The sequence below is a fragment of the Budorcas taxicolor genome, chromosome 17 (assembly GCF_023091745.1).
Source record: "Budorcas taxicolor isolate Tak-1 chromosome 17, Takin1.1, whole genome shotgun sequence".
Classification (NCBI taxonomy): domain Eukaryota; kingdom Metazoa; phylum Chordata; class Mammalia; order Artiodactyla; family Bovidae; genus Budorcas; species Budorcas taxicolor.
The window spans coordinates 35,790,806-35,807,478 of record NC_068926.1 but is presented as its reverse complement, the minus strand read 5'-3'; the positions used below and the strand labels follow the sequence as shown (position 1 = coordinate 35,807,478).

General features: G+C 34.4%; 1 protein-coding gene across 1 annotated transcript in view; it reads left to right on the top strand.

Annotated features, from left to right (window-relative positions):
• Positions 1 to 16,673, top strand: part of BLTP1 (bridge-like lipid transfer protein family member 1) — a 186,021-nt gene that overhangs the window by 75,339 nt on the left and 94,009 nt on the right. The window contains exons 26-35 of the mRNA XM_052654644.1: positions 1,856 to 2,114; positions 3,295 to 4,132; positions 6,379 to 6,449; positions 6,970 to 7,143; positions 7,617 to 7,737; positions 8,839 to 8,985; positions 9,508 to 9,635; positions 9,966 to 10,165; positions 11,339 to 11,536; positions 15,588 to 15,799. Of these exons, the coding sequence (XP_052510604.1) occupies positions 1,856 to 2,114; positions 3,295 to 4,132; positions 6,379 to 6,449; positions 6,970 to 7,143; positions 7,617 to 7,737; positions 8,839 to 8,985; positions 9,508 to 9,635; positions 9,966 to 10,165; positions 11,339 to 11,536; positions 15,588 to 15,799 (2,348 nt within the window). The remainder of the gene's footprint in view (positions 1 to 1,855; positions 2,115 to 3,294; positions 4,133 to 6,378; positions 6,450 to 6,969; positions 7,144 to 7,616; positions 7,738 to 8,838; positions 8,986 to 9,507; positions 9,636 to 9,965; positions 10,166 to 11,338; positions 11,537 to 15,587; positions 15,800 to 16,673) is intronic.

The window sequence follows — 16,673 nt, the reverse complement described above, 5'->3', positions numbered from 1 at the left end:
TTTTAACTTTTAACAATTTATTGGCTTGATTGTCATATATAAGGATCTCTTAAAGAAAAGAGCAGGAAATATGTATGCCAAATTCTTGTTTAAATGATTTTTCACTGAATATTAATAAATGGTACATGCTAGTTTAAGGTTATTTGAATTCAGAAGTTTTACCAGAATAAGAGCAGATTACCTTATAAAATCAGCAAATACCAAAAGTTCTTGACATTTAAAGGACAAGAAAGATACGAAACAAAATTTACTTAGCTATCTTCTTATAATATTACCTTTTTACTTTTGAATAATATTTGTTTTTAAAGATTTTCATAAGCATTTCTCGTTTCATCCTCAAGCTACCCATGTGAGTTCTTTATTTTCCCTGTTTGTGGTGAAATAACTGAGGTTCATCCCTGAGACTGAGTTGCATGAAGTCATACAGTCATGTATGTGGCTGAGCAGAAACCAGAATCACAGTTATCAAAGCCACTTTAGTTTTTTCCACCATACCACAGCTGTCATTATTTAGAAAGACTATGCTTGATTTTCTAATCTGTAGATCAAAGTTTTACTATCACAAATGCAAGGAAGAAAATCTGCAGGGAATTTACACATGGTATAAAAGGGAGAAAATAGCAAATTCTCTAACAGCGAACAGAAGAAACCTCATTTTAGTTCTTATGTAATAGAGAGTGTCTGTGTCTCTCTCCCTCAGGAATGAGTTGTAATTGGTAACCTGCCATAAGTTTCTTGAGCAGGGAAGCTTGAAGTTAGCCCCTTCATAGTCCCTTCATAAGTATATGACTTTCTGATTGTTGAGTTTTCCAGGAGCCACATATAGATGTACAATGTCAGGACAGAATTAAGGAGGGCATATTGGTATAACTAAAGAAATTCCTTGGAAGCTCAGTAAATACTAGTTTCCTGTCATTTAAAAGTGAATCAGACCTATTTTTCTTTTGATTTTGGTTGTGATTTTTACATTCATGATAGTAAAAGCAAATACTACTTGTATCTAAGTTCTTAAGTCTTCTTACCACTTAAGTTCTGTCTAGAATTGCCTTTTACTTGGTGAGATGTTTTCTCCTACTAGCAGGTTCCTCTCTTGTGAATAGCACAAGGATAGCTGGAGGAGAGGGGAAGTAGGGCAGCAATATATATTTTTTTCCATAAGCAGCTCTAGAATTCTTTTATTGCTGTCTGCCCCCAATTTACATAACACATCACAAGGCTCTCATAAAGGGCTGAGAGAATGTTCCACATTCAGGAAGACAGGACAACTGAATGCAGTAATATACAATCCTAGATTGGATCCTATACTGGAGAGGGCAAAAGTCTTTAAAGGACATTATTGGGCCTTTTGAGAAAATTGGAAAGCACATGGTAGACTAGATAACCATATGGTATCAGCACCAAATATACCAAGTTGATAACTATACTGTGTTTTTGTATTATTCTTAGGAAATAAACCTTTTGAGTATTTTGGGTAGAAAACCATGACTGCAAGTTACTCCTAGGTGGTTCCCAAAATATTATGTCTGTTTATATACACTGAGCAAGTGCGGGCAAAGTGTTTATTTTGAGTAAAATAGCTTTGATTTGTTAACACTCTTGAAATTTTTCTAAGTTGGAAATTTTTCATATAAATAGTTATTTGAAAAAGAAGAAATTCAGTCTGTGAACTCTGGTTTCATATGTATGTTGATATCTTTCTGTAGTGTTTAGCATATTGCTATGCGAAATTAGTTACTTGTGCTTTTTAAAAACAACTACACACTTAACAACAGGGTATTCATTTACATTCTTATATTTTTCATAAATTGTTTTTGGAATTATTGTGTTTATGTAACCTACTTTTTTGTTTGTTTAGGTAATGTGAATGGCATAAAGAGGAAAGAATGGGAAAACAAATCAGTGGGAATAGAAGTAGAGAGGAAAACTCAGCACCTTAGTCTTCAAGTACCATTACGATCTCATAGCTCATCCTCTTCCTCAGAGGAGAACAGTAGTTCCAGTGCTGCACAGCCTCTGTTGGCTGGTGAAAAGGAAAGTCCCTCTTCTGTTGCTGATGACCATTTGGTTCAAAAAGAATTCTTGCATGGTACAAAAAGAGATGATGGCCAAGCAAGGTCAGTGTTCAGTTAGATTTAGAAACCTGATTGTAGTAGGATTATAAGTGCTTCAACTTGTGGTGAGAAAAACTTCCCCCCCGTCAGCTCACTTGCTGTAGAAAATTTTTTCTCCTCCTGAACTTATTTTTAAATACCTGTTTGCTGTTGTTTTTCTGATTGCAAGATTAATTAATACTATTCATTCCAGATATTAAGAAAATACAGAAAAGTATAACAAAAATGAATATTTCTTGTCCTCCCATCACTGAAAGTGAACTGTTGTTAACATTTGGATATTAGCCTTCCGGTGTGGTGAATAATTTTTGGTCCTCCCTTTGGTCCCTAGCTGATTACTCACTTCTTGAAAATCACTTTCCTCTTGACTTGATAGCACATTTCAGATTTCCCCCCAGGTCCTTGGCTATTCTTTCTTGGTCTCTTATTTCCAAGTCCTCCATTTTTTTCCTTTCCGTTTTTCTTTCTCTTATTCTTAACAGCCTACCATTTATTAAATATTGTTGTCCCTTAAGAGTCTGTTCTGTACCCGTCTCACTACTCCCTTTACTGTTTCCCTCTGCAGTCTTAGTAACTAATTGGCTTCAATTATGATCTGTAGTTAACATCTTATAAGTGTAAAAACTCCATCCCATACCTGTGTCCCTGTGAGCCTAGCCATCTTCTGGATGTCTTTCATGGATGGCTCAGACTCAACATATTAAAAAGTGAGCTTGTGCCTATCGTGCTCAGCTTGTTATGCCTCAAATGGCATTCGTATATCAGTTGCTAAAGTCAGAAATACTGGAGTTATCTATGACTTATTGCTTTCCTTTATTTCCTCTTATCTGATCAAAGACACCTGGTATATTTTGGTGGATAAACTTTTAATGGATATGGGAATAGTAAAAGTTTACAAATGCATTAGTGTCCATGGATTATGAATAGATTATACTCCAGATTTCTTTAAATTTTTATTCTGTTTTAAGCTGACTCCATTTTTTTGTTTGTTTTGTTTTTGGAACTGTATAGGGTAGGAACATATAACATGCCATTTTGCTACTTTCTATGGGTATTTTATTGTAAAAGTTTACATCTTTCTTTGTTTGTAAAAAGAATACAGAAAAGATTTTACAAGTACTTCTGTTTATACTTAAATTATGTGATGTGCAATAAATGTTAATAGTTTTTCTTTCTGTTTTAGCATTCCTACAGAAATTTCGGGAAACAGCCCTGTATCTCCTAATACTCAGGAAAAGTCAGTAGGTCAGTCTCCTCTGAGATCTCCCTTGAAACGACAAGCCTCTGTGTGTTCCACCCGACTTGGAAGTACTAAGAGCCTTACTGCTGCTTTTTATGGGGACAAGCAGCCTGTTACAGTGGGAGTCCAATTTAGCAGTGATGTCTCCAGAAGTGATGAGAATGTACTAGACTCACCAAAGCAGAGGAGAAGTTTCGGTTCATTTCCATACACACCATCAGCAGACTCTAATTCATTTCATCAATATCGATCAATGGATTCAAGCATGTCAATGGCTGATAGTGAAGCCTACTTTTCTGCAGCTGAAGAATTTGAGCCCATTAGCAGTGATGAAGGCCCTGGAACTTATCCAGGTAGAAAAAAGAAGAAAAAGCAAGCCCAGCAGATTGACTACAGTAGGGGTTCCATATATCACAGTGTGGAAGGACCACTTACTGGCCAGGGAGAAAGCATTCAGGATCCCCGGACTCTGCCATTCAAAACTCACCCTTCCCAGGCTTCTTTTGTTTCTGCATTAGGTGGAGAGGATGATGTTATAGAGCATCTGTATGTTGTAGAAAGTGAGAAAACAATAGAAAGCGAGCAGATTACTTCTCAGCAACCTGTGATGAATTGCTATCAGACTTACCTTACCCAGTTCCAGGTAATTAATTGGTCAGTGAAGCATCCAACCAACAAAAGAACCTCTAAATCCTCACTGCATCGCCCCCTTGATTTGGAAACACCAACCAGTGAAGAAAGTTCATCATCATTTGAACAGCTTTCTGTTCCAACTTTTAAGGTATAAGCTAAACCATTAGTTTTCACTGATCAATTTATTTAGAAAAATTATTTTTAAGATGTTTTAAAAATTGCTCTCTCGGTATTTAGCTACCTTTCTGAAAGATAAACTTCCTGAAGACATGGCTTCATGTATGACAGTAGGCCTCAGGTTTATTGATGAGTATTATAAATTTAACCATATAAAATTAAGGAAAAGTTTCAGACTTGATTATCAGAATATTAATAATGTATAGTCCTAGTCTACACTATATTCTGAGATTAGGATCAAGTCTCTGTGAATTCATATTTTCTGTCTTAAAAGTAAAATTTTGGAATTGTTTTTAATAGTTGGTATTCTTTCTATTAATCCATAACTGCTTCTATGCAAATCCAGTTCTACATACTTGATATTTGAGATCTTATAGTTTAGTATTAATTGACTATTGTCCATTTCTGTAATGTATTATGTAAATGGCTTTTTTATAGGAAAGCTAAAAATATATCAAAATAAATTTAGTGATAAAGCCAATATTAAAACATTTTTATAAATATGTAAAAGAACTTCATGATTTTAAAGACCAAAATTGAGCATATAAAATCTTATGGAACTGATTAACATTTAAGAATTTTATGTGATGTTTACTTATGTGTAATATATATACTCATTAAAACTGTCTGAATGTTAATATTTTCATTGTTAATTCAGATGTTTATTATATACTACTGTATGTTAACCATTTGATGTTCAGTGGTGAGGAAACAGACAGTTAGGCCGTTAATATAAATAGATAAGTACAGTGTGATTACAAATTGAGAAGTCTTACAAGGATAATCAAAGGATGCTGGAATAGAGAATAATGGGTGGTAGTGGGGTTGCCTAGATTGTATTGACATAAAAGGTCTATCACAGGAGGTAATATTTAAACTGGAACTTAAAGGATGAGGACGAATTGAAGATGGGAAGATTTAGGGGTACTATATTCAGGGAATAGGACCAGGACCTTAAAGCTTCATGGGAGTTTTAAGGAAATGTGATATGATCTCTTATATTTCGGCTACCAAGTAAAAGTGAATTGTCATTAAGCAAGGAGGAAGTGGGGTGATGACTTAGGAGACTGACTCAGTAGTCTGTGCAAGACATGATATACTTGGACTTAAGTAATGATGGAAATGTGATAAATGGAGTGGAATATCCTTACAGATGTATGTATTGAGTAATATGTATTGAAGAAAGAAGAAACATACTAACAGTCACAAAGTTTTTATTTTGTAGTTGTACCCATTTCTTATCTTGCCTAAGATAAATTGCCCATGCCAAAATTTTAAAATGTTCTCTTTATTCCATGTGAAAATATGTTGATATATGAATGTTTTAGTATAAAACCAAATGGTATTTGCTTTGAAGAATTGCTGTGAGAAGTTAGAATTATTAATATTTTAGTATTTTCAATAAATCTTGTTTTGCTCAGGCAGTCAAATGTCTGGAAAAAATAAGCCAAGGAGTTTATATCTTTAGACAACTTCAAAAATAGAACATAAAATCTTTTTTCTTCACTAGATCTAAATAACAGGCTAGCATTTAAAAGGGTTTAGTTTGGTTATTTAAGTACATTATGTATTTTGTTATCTTTTATGGATATCCCTGGAAGAGGGCATGGCAGCCTACTCCATACTCTTGCCTGGAGAATCCCATGGATAGAGAAGCCTGATGGGCTACTTTCTATGAGGTCACAAAGAGATGGACAAACTGAAGCAACTTAGCATGCACGCATGGATATTAAATACAATCTAGTTTTCCCTATAATTTAATGTTTCTCTGGGATTCTTTCCCAGTTATTTACTATTTTGTCTTCTTTTGCATATGTTTAAAATTTCATAAAATGAGAAGTTTAAAAGAAAATAAAAGTCGATTGTGCTACAGGACTCTCAAATTAGTTTTTTCTAAGTAAAGCCCAATTTAAAGAGGAACTACGGAGGAAAGACATTTGAAGCACTTATTTTTAAGCTTTAGTTGTGTAGTCTACTCTCGTTGCTGAATCCTTGCAGCCCTACTCTGTCGTTTGTCTGAATAATCAGAAGATGGAATTGACAGTTGAATATTTTCTGTGATTTTCTCAATTTGTCTGTTAAATATTTATATTTTACATATCAAAATCACATTAACAAGGTAATTTGGATATTCAGAAATATCAGTTGATAGCATAAATTTAGAGAATAACTAATATTATAATTCTAGTCTACAAGTAATATTTTCTTTTATTCTAGGTTATCAAACAGGGGCTTACAGCTAACTCTTTACTAGACAGAGGAATGCAACTTTCAGGATCAACTTCAAAGTAAGTAAAAATTATGTACTTTTGAAGTTTTAAGCCAGTCTTTCTTGATTATTAGATTGTAGAGTTTATTCTGAGAAATAACCATTCTTTACCTGATCATAGTATTTAATTTATGAATTAATTGGCCCAAATAATTTAACTCTGTTGTCTTTCATGGCTTTGCCTACATTTGTGAGCATTCAGTAGCATTTCTTTTAGATATACTATGCAAACCACAACTTGACATATTAAAATTGGGAACTAACAAGAATTAGTATTACAAGTTTTATATTTTAGAAATGTTCCATCAAATTAGTACATCAAAAAGTTTTATATTTAATGTATTAATCATCTTCGATCAGCTTGCTTCTTAGTTCCTCATTTGTCTTGTCCTTGAAAAGCATTTGGGACATATCTAGTCCAATTTCATGAAATTTGTGGTTGAAATAATTACAAGTTTAAAGATTAAAGAGACTCCAACTGCTATTTTTTTTGTGTATGTGGTCTTTTAAATATATATTTTGCTTGTTAAATTGTATAGTACACCATATACTCCACTGGAAAAGAAAGCTGTTGATAACACCGATGATGAGACGTTAACAGAAGAGTGGACCTTGGATCAACCAGTCTCCCAGACTAGAACCACAGCCATAGTTGAAGTAAAAGGAACCGTTGATATTGTTCTGACTCCCCTAGTGGCTGAAGCTTTAGACAGGTATTAATTTTGTGTAAAAGTACAACTATTTTATAAAATAATAAATGTATGTGATAATGATTAGTGTATGTGATATATTTTCCTGAAAAAGAATGAATAATTATTGATGAAAGAGTCTATTTTGATTGAATAAAAATGAAAATATATTTAAAGGGAACTGTTTCAGTTATTATTCCTTTCTCAGCTTAAATAATTATGTATTATAATAATTATTATATTATATTTTCTACTTTTTGCTTTTGGTCTGTTGAGCATAAAAATGACCAAATACCCAGAATAGAATTACTAAGGTTAATGAAGGGATAAAGAGGAAATAATGTATTCTCTGTCCTACGAGGAGATTATAGTCTTCTAAGGAGACAAAACTAAGATGAATAAAATTTAGAATAGAACATAATAGGATAGATTAGATAAACTAGATCACAGTATTAAGTGATATTAAAATGCTTCATTTACTGTTTTTCTTGCCTCAGGTATATTGAAGCCATGGTTCACTGTGCTAGTACTCGACATCCAGCAGCAATTGTGGATGATCTACATGTCAAAGTCCTCAGGGAAGCTGTCCAAAATAGCAAGACTACCTTCTCAGAAAATGTAAGAACTTTTTGTTGAGTGAGTGTGGCATTTTGAGTATTCTTCACGCATACATAGTAGCCAAACTTGAAAAACTTGAATATACTAAAACTTCGTCATTTAAATTGGAATACAGGTGGACATTTCTAAACAACCTTTATATGTCATTGACTCTGTAAGAGATAGCATCTGTGACTGTCAGTTCAGTTCAGTCTCTGTCATGTCCAACTTTTTGCGACCCCATGAGAACCCCATGAACAGTATATGATTATACTGTGTATTAAATAAAAGTAATATATTTGTTAAAATGTGGCATTTTTTTCTTTTATTTTGGAAGTAGTTTAATTCCAAGCCTTTTCTAAAGAGCTTTGGTCCTAAGTGAAGGAGTGTTGTTTAGCACTGGTACATTCATTTTCTAAGAAAGCAAATCTGTTTATTATTTTGACTTTCCTCTGTGATTAGATAACTTGTATCTTAATATTTTGAAGTTATTTTTGTTCACTTCCATGAATTAAGCCACTGTCTTCTGGTGTGTGATATTTTCCTTACATTGTGGTCTGAGTCACAAAGCTACTCTCTTAGCGGTCATGTCTTAGTGCTCATCAGTGACTGTCCGCTTGAATTTCAAGTTTATCTGAGTTGTATTTGGACTAGGGACCAGGGGAGGTGAAATTAAACCTATTTTTAGTGATCCAGTTATTCAGAATATATTGGCATTTCATGTGATAGGTAATTGAGCTAGAGTAGTACAAATCAAAAGAAATTTGAAAATATTCCCAGCCAACAGGGAGAGCTAGTTATCAGAAACCAAATAGGTTTTCAAGTATATAGAATTTGGTGATCCTTTTAAAAAAACCTATTATTGTTATTACCATCTTTTCTGTCCCTTTTTGTATGGGCTGATTTAACTTTATTATGTATCACTTTTCTCAACCTTGGGGGTGCCAGTCTGTTTCCCAGCTTTTCTAAGGTTTGGACTTTAAGACTGGGAATGCTAACCCAGATGGCAGCTAGTATATAGATAGGTATAAAGGAGCACAATGAATAACAAGTTGTTGTTGTAGATGATGTGGAAATTATTAAAGGTCTGTGAAATAATAATACTACTTTTAATCTTTTTAGCTATCTTCTAAGCAAGATGTTAGAGGAACAAAAACTGAACACTCTACCATAGGAATGACTAATCAAGGACAAGCGCAGACAAATCCTATAATGAAGCAAGATAATGTAACAATTAAAGGTCTTCAGGCTAATGTTAGCATACCAAAGGTAAAAATTTAATATTAAAAAAAATTTTTCTGAAAGAAAATATTGTGGTGATTTTTATTATAAACCAAATGGCGGTAGAATAAAGTGTAATATCAAACTTTTTTTATTTCCTTGATGATCTAATGTAAGAATTAATGTAATATAAATAGTTTACCTAAACAGAATGTTGGTTAATATGTTACTAATATTTAAATAACATTAAATATTTAATGTTATTTTATTACCACTAACATTTATTTATACTAATATTTAATTATATTATAATTATTATTAAATAGTTAACAACATTAATGTTATTTAATAAATTAAATAATTAAATAAAACTAAAATGTTTCATATGCACTCAGTAAGAATTTCATTATTATCTTATGAGAGTTTATAAGCTTTGCCTTCATTATACTCTTGTACACATAGATAGATATGCCATTCCTAACAGTAGTTTTTCATTTTCCTGTATATCTTGTGTTTAAGTGGTAACATTTTACTTTTCAACTCTGAAATATGTGACATTTTGTGTGTTAGGTGAACTTATGTTTGCTACAAGCCTCAGTAGAGGAATCTCCAAATACAGCTCCTAGTAGGAGTGTGACTCATGTGTCCTTAGTAGCACTGTGTTTTGACAGAATTGCTACACAAGTTCGTATGAACAGGTAAGAAAGAGTTTATTAGCCTGAGCTGTGACTATCTTGCTGGATGTAAAAGCAAACCTTAACTGTCTTTTCAATATATTTTGGATAATTCTGATGTTAAAACTCAAGACTGATATTGGAATTTCAAATCTCATTTTTATATTAGCAAAGTGGGTTTTAAAAAGTTTACACGGTTTTTATTCATACTATCAGTAAACACTGAAGAATTTTTTCATTAATATTGGTTTATTTAAAATAGTGGAATCTGTTTTTTTTAAAAAACTAGTTAAATATTTTTACTAAACTATATTATATACATGTTAACCATCATACTCTTTCTTTTTCATGAAGAGGTGTGGTTGAAGAGAGTTCAAACAGTGCAGACCCTGGTAGAACATCTAATTTTGATAGGTACGTTCATGCTACTAAGATGCAGCCTCAGTCATCTGGATCTCTCAGATCAAATGCTGGAGTGGAAAAAGGAAAAGAGATTGCAGCCAAGTTAAACATTCATCGAGTTCATGGGCAACTGAGGGGTCTTGATACAACAGGTAGGAGTCTACAACATATTTTTTCTTTGACATATATAAATGTAAGAGGATTTCGCAAAAGGAAACATATAATATTTTTCCTTTGAATATTGCTTCAGTTTTAGTATTTCATAAGAAAAGGGTATTTCTCTGTGAACACAGAATGTTTACTGCAAAAGATAAGGTATACTTTGGTAGGAAGGTGAGTGGTATGGCCCCAAATTAGGAACTGCTTCTATCTTCCCTCTGTTTGCTCATTATAGAACAGAGAGAATATGATCTTTATAGTCTTTGCTTTCTTTCTGAAACCATTCTGTTGACACAGCTCTGTTAAAAAGGAATAATTGTGGTATCAAAAGTAGATAGTCAAATCTGTAAAATATAGTACCAATAAGAATGACAGGCATAGCTGTGGGCTTCTTAAAATACTATCTTTGAAGAATTGTCAATAAACTGAAGAAATTGTTCATTTGACTGTTAAACATGAAAAGTGGGGACCAAAGCTGGGTTTGTAAAATGATCTCTAAAGAGCTGTAGGAAATTTAGTTCAAATGTGAACAAGTTACATCTAGGTGGTAAATTTCCATGAATTTCTTTATCTTCTTTTTGCTTTTCTGTATTCATAAACTGTTATCAGAGAAAGAAATTTTTAAAAAATGATAAAGTAAAAAACTTGGGATGTTAATGTCCATATGGCATATTGAAAATGATGGAATTATGGCAATCAATGTCTGTGACGAATTGTTATATAAAATGTTAGTATAAAGCAATCTTTGAGTAAAAGGTATAGTTTTCCTGGGAAAGAATGTTTTTCCTAAGTCTAGGTAATTAATTTAAATAATTTTTATTTTGTAAAATCACAAGTCAGTATTTAAAATAATTTACTATGAAACTGAATTATTCAGGAACTTTTTACGTTTAGACTTTTAGTTTTTTTCTATATAATCTTTTGAAAGTTATCCTGTCTCTGAATAATTATTTGTTAATTATGGAATCTTCTTTTCACCTTCTTACTTTAACATGATTTGGGAACTTTTTAATTAGTATGACATTAGGCAGTGTTATTTTAGAAACTGGTTGGTTCATTGTTTTTTCTTTGACAGAATACTAAGATATCTTTTAGGACAACCACTGTATCAAATGTTTACATTATTTATTGTTTTTAATGGTCATTTTGTTCTCTTTTGATAATAGATATTGGTACCTGTGCTATCACTGCTATTCCTTTTGAGAAGTCCAAAGTTTTATTTACTCTTGAAGAGCTGGATGAGTTTGCTTTTGTGGATGAAACTGATCAGCAAGCTGTTCCAGATGTAACTCGAATAGGTCCCAGCCAGGAAAAATGGGGTTGGATAATGTTCGAATGTGGACTTGAAAATTTAACAATAAAAGGTAAGCTTTTTAAATTTCTGCTTTAAGGGAACAAATTGGACACAGATTGCTGAAATGTTTTGAACAATCATGACTTTCAGTAAGCTGAATCAACATATTCAAGCAGAAAGTATGGCATCTGAGATTATTTAGTAGAAGTGGGTGCCCCACCCCAATTGTGTAAGTGGATTTTTGTGGACTAATCATGTGACTCAAAACTGGCAGAGCATCTAGACATACAAATCATCAATGCCTGAGCAAAGCAGTGTATAGTTCAGAAAAAATTCTTGCATAAAATATAAAACAACTTTAGGAGCTTTGTGTCTTTGGAAACTGGATCTTTGATTATTAGTCTTGCCATGTAAGATGAAAATACTGTAAATCCTTCACATTCAGTGATCAGTCAATTCAGTCGATCATGTGCAACTCTTTGTGACCCCATGGACTGCAGCACGCCAGGCTTTCCTGTCAATCACCAACTCACAGAGCTTGCTTAAACTCCTGTCCATAGTCAGTGATGCCATCCAACCATCTTATCCTATGTAAACCCCTTCTCCTACTGCCTTCAATCTTTCCTGGCATCAGGACTTTTCCAGTGAGTCAGTTCTTCACATCAAGTGGCCAAAGTGTTGGAGCTTCAGCATCACTCCTTCCAATGAATATGCAGGACTGATTTCCTTTAGGATGGACTGGATTGATCTCTTTGTGGTCCAAGGGACTCTCAAGAGTCTTCTGCAAAACCACAATTCAAAAGCATCAGTTCTTCAGTGCTCAACTTTATAGTCCAACTCTCCCATCCATACATGACTACTGGAAAAACCATAGCTTTGACTAGATGGAACTTTGTCCACAAAGTAATGTCTCTGCTTTCTATTAATCTAAATTTGTCGTAGCTTTTCCTCCAAGGAGCAAGCAATCTTTTAATTTTAAGGCTGCAGTCACCATCTGCGGTGATTTTGGAGCCCAAGAAAATAAAGTCTGTCACTCTTTCCATTGTTTCCCCATCTATTTGCCATGAAATGATGGGACTGGATGCCATGATCTTAGTTGTTTGAATATTAAGCCAGCTTTTTCACTCTTCTCTTTCACCTTCATCAAGAGGCTCTTTAGTTTTTCCTCGCTTTCGGCCATAAGGGTGGTGTCATCTATGTATCTGAGGTTATTCATGTTTCTCCTGGCAATCTTGATTCCAGTTTGTGCTTCATCCAGCCCAGCATTTCTCATGATGTACTCTGCATATAAGTTAATTAACCAGGGTGACAGTATACAGCCTTGATGGACCTTTCCCGATTTGGAACCAGTCTGTTGTTCCATGTCCAGTTCTAACTGTTGCTTCTTGACCTGCATGCAGATTTCTCAGGAGGCAGGACAGGTGGTCTGGTAATTTCCACAGTTTGTTGTGATCCACAGTCAAAGGCTTTGGCATAGTCAATAACGCAGAAGTAGATGTTATTCTGGAACTCTCTTGATTTTTCGATGATCCACGGATGTTGGCAATTTGATCTCTGGTCCCCCTCTGCCTTTTCTAAAATCCAGCTTGAATATCTGGAAGTTCACAGTTCACATACTGTTGAAGCCTGACTTGGAGAATTTGAGCATTACTTTGCTAGCATGTGAGAAGAGTGCAATTGTGTGGTAGTTTGAACACTGGAATGAAAACTGACCTTTCCAGTCCTGTGGCCACTGCTGAGTTTTCCAAATTTGCTGGCCTATTGAGTGCAGCATCATCATTTAGGATTTGAAATAGCTCAACTGGAATTCCATCACCTCCACTAGCTTTGTTCATAGTGATGCTTCCAGACGCCCACTTGACTTTGCATTCCAGGTATGGCTCTAGGTGAGTAATCACACCATCGTGGTTATCTGAGTCATGAAGATCTTTTTTGTATAGTTCTTTGTATTCTTGCCCCCTCTTCTTAATATCTTCTGCTTCTGTTAGGTCCATACCATTTCTGTCCTTTATTGTGCTCATCTTTGCATGAAATATTCCCTTGGTATCTCTGATTTTCTTGAAGAGCTCTCTAGTCTCTCCCATTCTACTGTTTTCCTCTGTTTCTTTGCATTGATCACTGAGGAAGGCTTTCTTATCTCTCCTTGCTATTCTTTGGAACTCTCCATTCAAAGGGTATATCTTTCCTTTTCTTCTTTGCTTTAGCTTCTCTTCTTTTCTCAGCTATTTGTACGGCCTTGTCAGACAACCATTTTGCCTTTTTGCATTTCCTTTTCTTGGGGATGGTCTTGATTGCTGCCTTCTGTACAGTGTCGTGAACCTCCATCCATAGTTCTTCAGGCACTCTATCAGATCTAATCCTTTGAATCTGTTTGTCACTTACACTGTATAATCGTAAGGGATTTTATTTCGGTCATACCTGAATCATCTAGTGGTTTTCTCTACTTTCTTCAACTTAAGTCTGAATTTTGCAATAAGGAGTTCATGATCTGATCCACAGTCAGCTCCTGGTCTTGTTTTTGCTGACTGTATAGAGCTTCTCCATCTTTGGCTGCAAAGAATACAGTCAGTCTGATTTTGGTATTGACCATCTGGTGATGTCCATGTGTAGAATCTTCTCTTGTGGTTTTGGAAGAGGGTGTTTGCTATGACCAGCGCATTCTCTTGGCAAAATTCTGTTAGCCTTTGCCCTGCTTAATTTTGAACTCCAAGGCCAAATTTCCCTGTTACTCAAGGTGTTTCTTGACTTCTTACTTTTGCATACTAGTCCCTTATAATGAAATGGACATCTTTTTTGGGTGTTAATTCTTGAAGGTCTTGTAGGTCTTCATAGAACCATTCAACTTCAGCTTCTTCGGCATTATTGCTTGGGACATAGACTTGGATTACTGGGATATTGAATGGTTTGCCTTGGAAATGAACAAAGATCATTCTGTCATTTTTGAGACTGCACAAAGTACTGCATTTCAGACTCTTTTGTTGACTGAAAGGGCTACTCCATTTTTTTTCTAAGGGATTCTTGGCTGCAGTAGTAAATATAATGGTCATCTGAATTAAATTCTCCCATTCCAGTCCATTTTAGTTCACGGATTCCTGAAGTGTTGATATTCACTCTTACCATATCCTGTTTGACCACCTCCAATTTACCTTGATTCATGGGCTTAACATTCCAGGTTCCTATGCAGTGTTGTTCTTTACAACATCAGACTTTACTTCCATCACCAGTCACATCCACACCTGAGCGTTGTTTTCACTTTGGCTCTCTCTCCATTCTTTCTGGAGTTACTTCTTCACTCTTCTCCATTAGCATACTGGCACCTCCTGACCTGGGGAATTCATCTTTCAATATCATATCTTTTGTCTTTTCATCCTGTTGATGGGGTTCTCATGGCAAGAATACTGAAGTGGTTTGCCATTTCTTTCACCGCTGGACCACAGTTTGTTAGAACTCTCCACCATGACCCATCCATCTTCTGAGGCCCTATGTCACATGCAGTTAGGCAAGGCTGTGGTTCATGTGATCAGTTTGATTTAGTTTTCTATGACTGTGGTTTTCATTCTATCTGCCTTCTGATGGATTAGGATAAGAGGCTAATGGAAGCTTCCTGATGGGAGAGACTGGCTGTCTACTGACTTATATTTTCTTTTACATTACTGACTATAACTTTAAAATAGGAAGGCTGAATTGTGTATAAGACTTTTCAGATTTCGTCCTGTATGTACATGTGCTTTGTCACTCCATTGTGTCTGACACTTGCAACCCCATAGACTGTAGCCTGCTAGGCTCCTCTGTCCATGGGATTCTCCAGGCAGGAATACTGAGTGGGTTGCCATTTCCTTCTCTAGGGGATCTTCCTGACCCAGGGATTGAACCCAGGTCTCCAGCATTGCAGTCAGATTCCTTACCGACTGAGCTATGAAGGAAGCCTCAGTGTAATAGTAGTGTTTATGCCTACAATTCCTTACCTGATAACTCAATATTATATCACTTTTATATATAAGGATAAAATTTTGGTAGGAAAAGAATATGAGGTTTTTATTTTTTTCTTTATAAAAATTGTAGAGTACAGCATTGAGATAAGACCTAATGTTTTTAATAAATAAATTTTTTCATTTGTATAGGAGGAAGACAGTCTGGTGCTGTTTTATATAACGCTTTTGGAATTATGGGTAAAGCTAATGTCGCAGAAAGGGGTGGAGTGCTGACATCCAATAATTCTTCTGATTCTCCAACTGGCAGCGGCTATAATACTGATGTCTCTGATGATAATCTTCCTTGTGACCGAACAAGCCCTTCTTCAGACTTAAATGGAAATTCTGTTTCTGATGAACAAGTTGGTGAATTTCTAACAATAATAATGCTTTGGGAAAATAGAAAATTGTTTACCCAAATCACAGTCAATTTCTGGAGTATATTTGCTTATCTTTCCATGTTGTAGATTTTGCATAAATGGTAGCCAAGGCATTTTGGTGATTATATTCTACGAGTGTAATTGCTAAAATTGCACTTAAATCTGTAAATATATAATAACATTATACTTTGCTTATGTCAAACAATTTTATTTGTTGAATTAATGGAATTTCAGAAAAGCAGAACTTTGTTTTTTATCTTGTTTAAAGGATGTTAGCAGAATTCATTTTTTAAATAAACAGTTTTATTACTGGTAGTATTTCACATGTTTAAATATTTTAACATTTTTGTCAATCTGCCTATTTTGTTTGCAAGTGTATAGAAATGAGTTCAAATGCAACTCATTATTTTTGTCATGGTATAATTTCGTGATGAATATAGTAACAGCAATAATGAAAATGTTCAAAATTCCTTAGACTACTGAATACTTGTAATACTACCTGATTGTTGATCTTGGGCACATTTTTTTTTTCTTTTTAGCATCTTGTGTGTTTCTGAAATGAGTATTATAATGATATTAACATTCTAGAGTTGTGATGACTGAAGGAGGCAGATCATAAGAAAGACTTAGGTTGGTGTCTAGAGCATAGTAAGAACTTGGTAAACGTTGTTCTTAGACACACATACAGTTCTGCTCATTTGAAGATTAGACCAATTGAAGAAGAAAGAAACTACCTTTTAACTAAGAAATATGTCTTAGTCATCCAGTATGCCTTGGTACAATCACTTCTGAACTCTGGGTCTCTGGAAATTTATTTTTGAAATGTTTATTTTGATTTGATGCATAGTAAATAGGT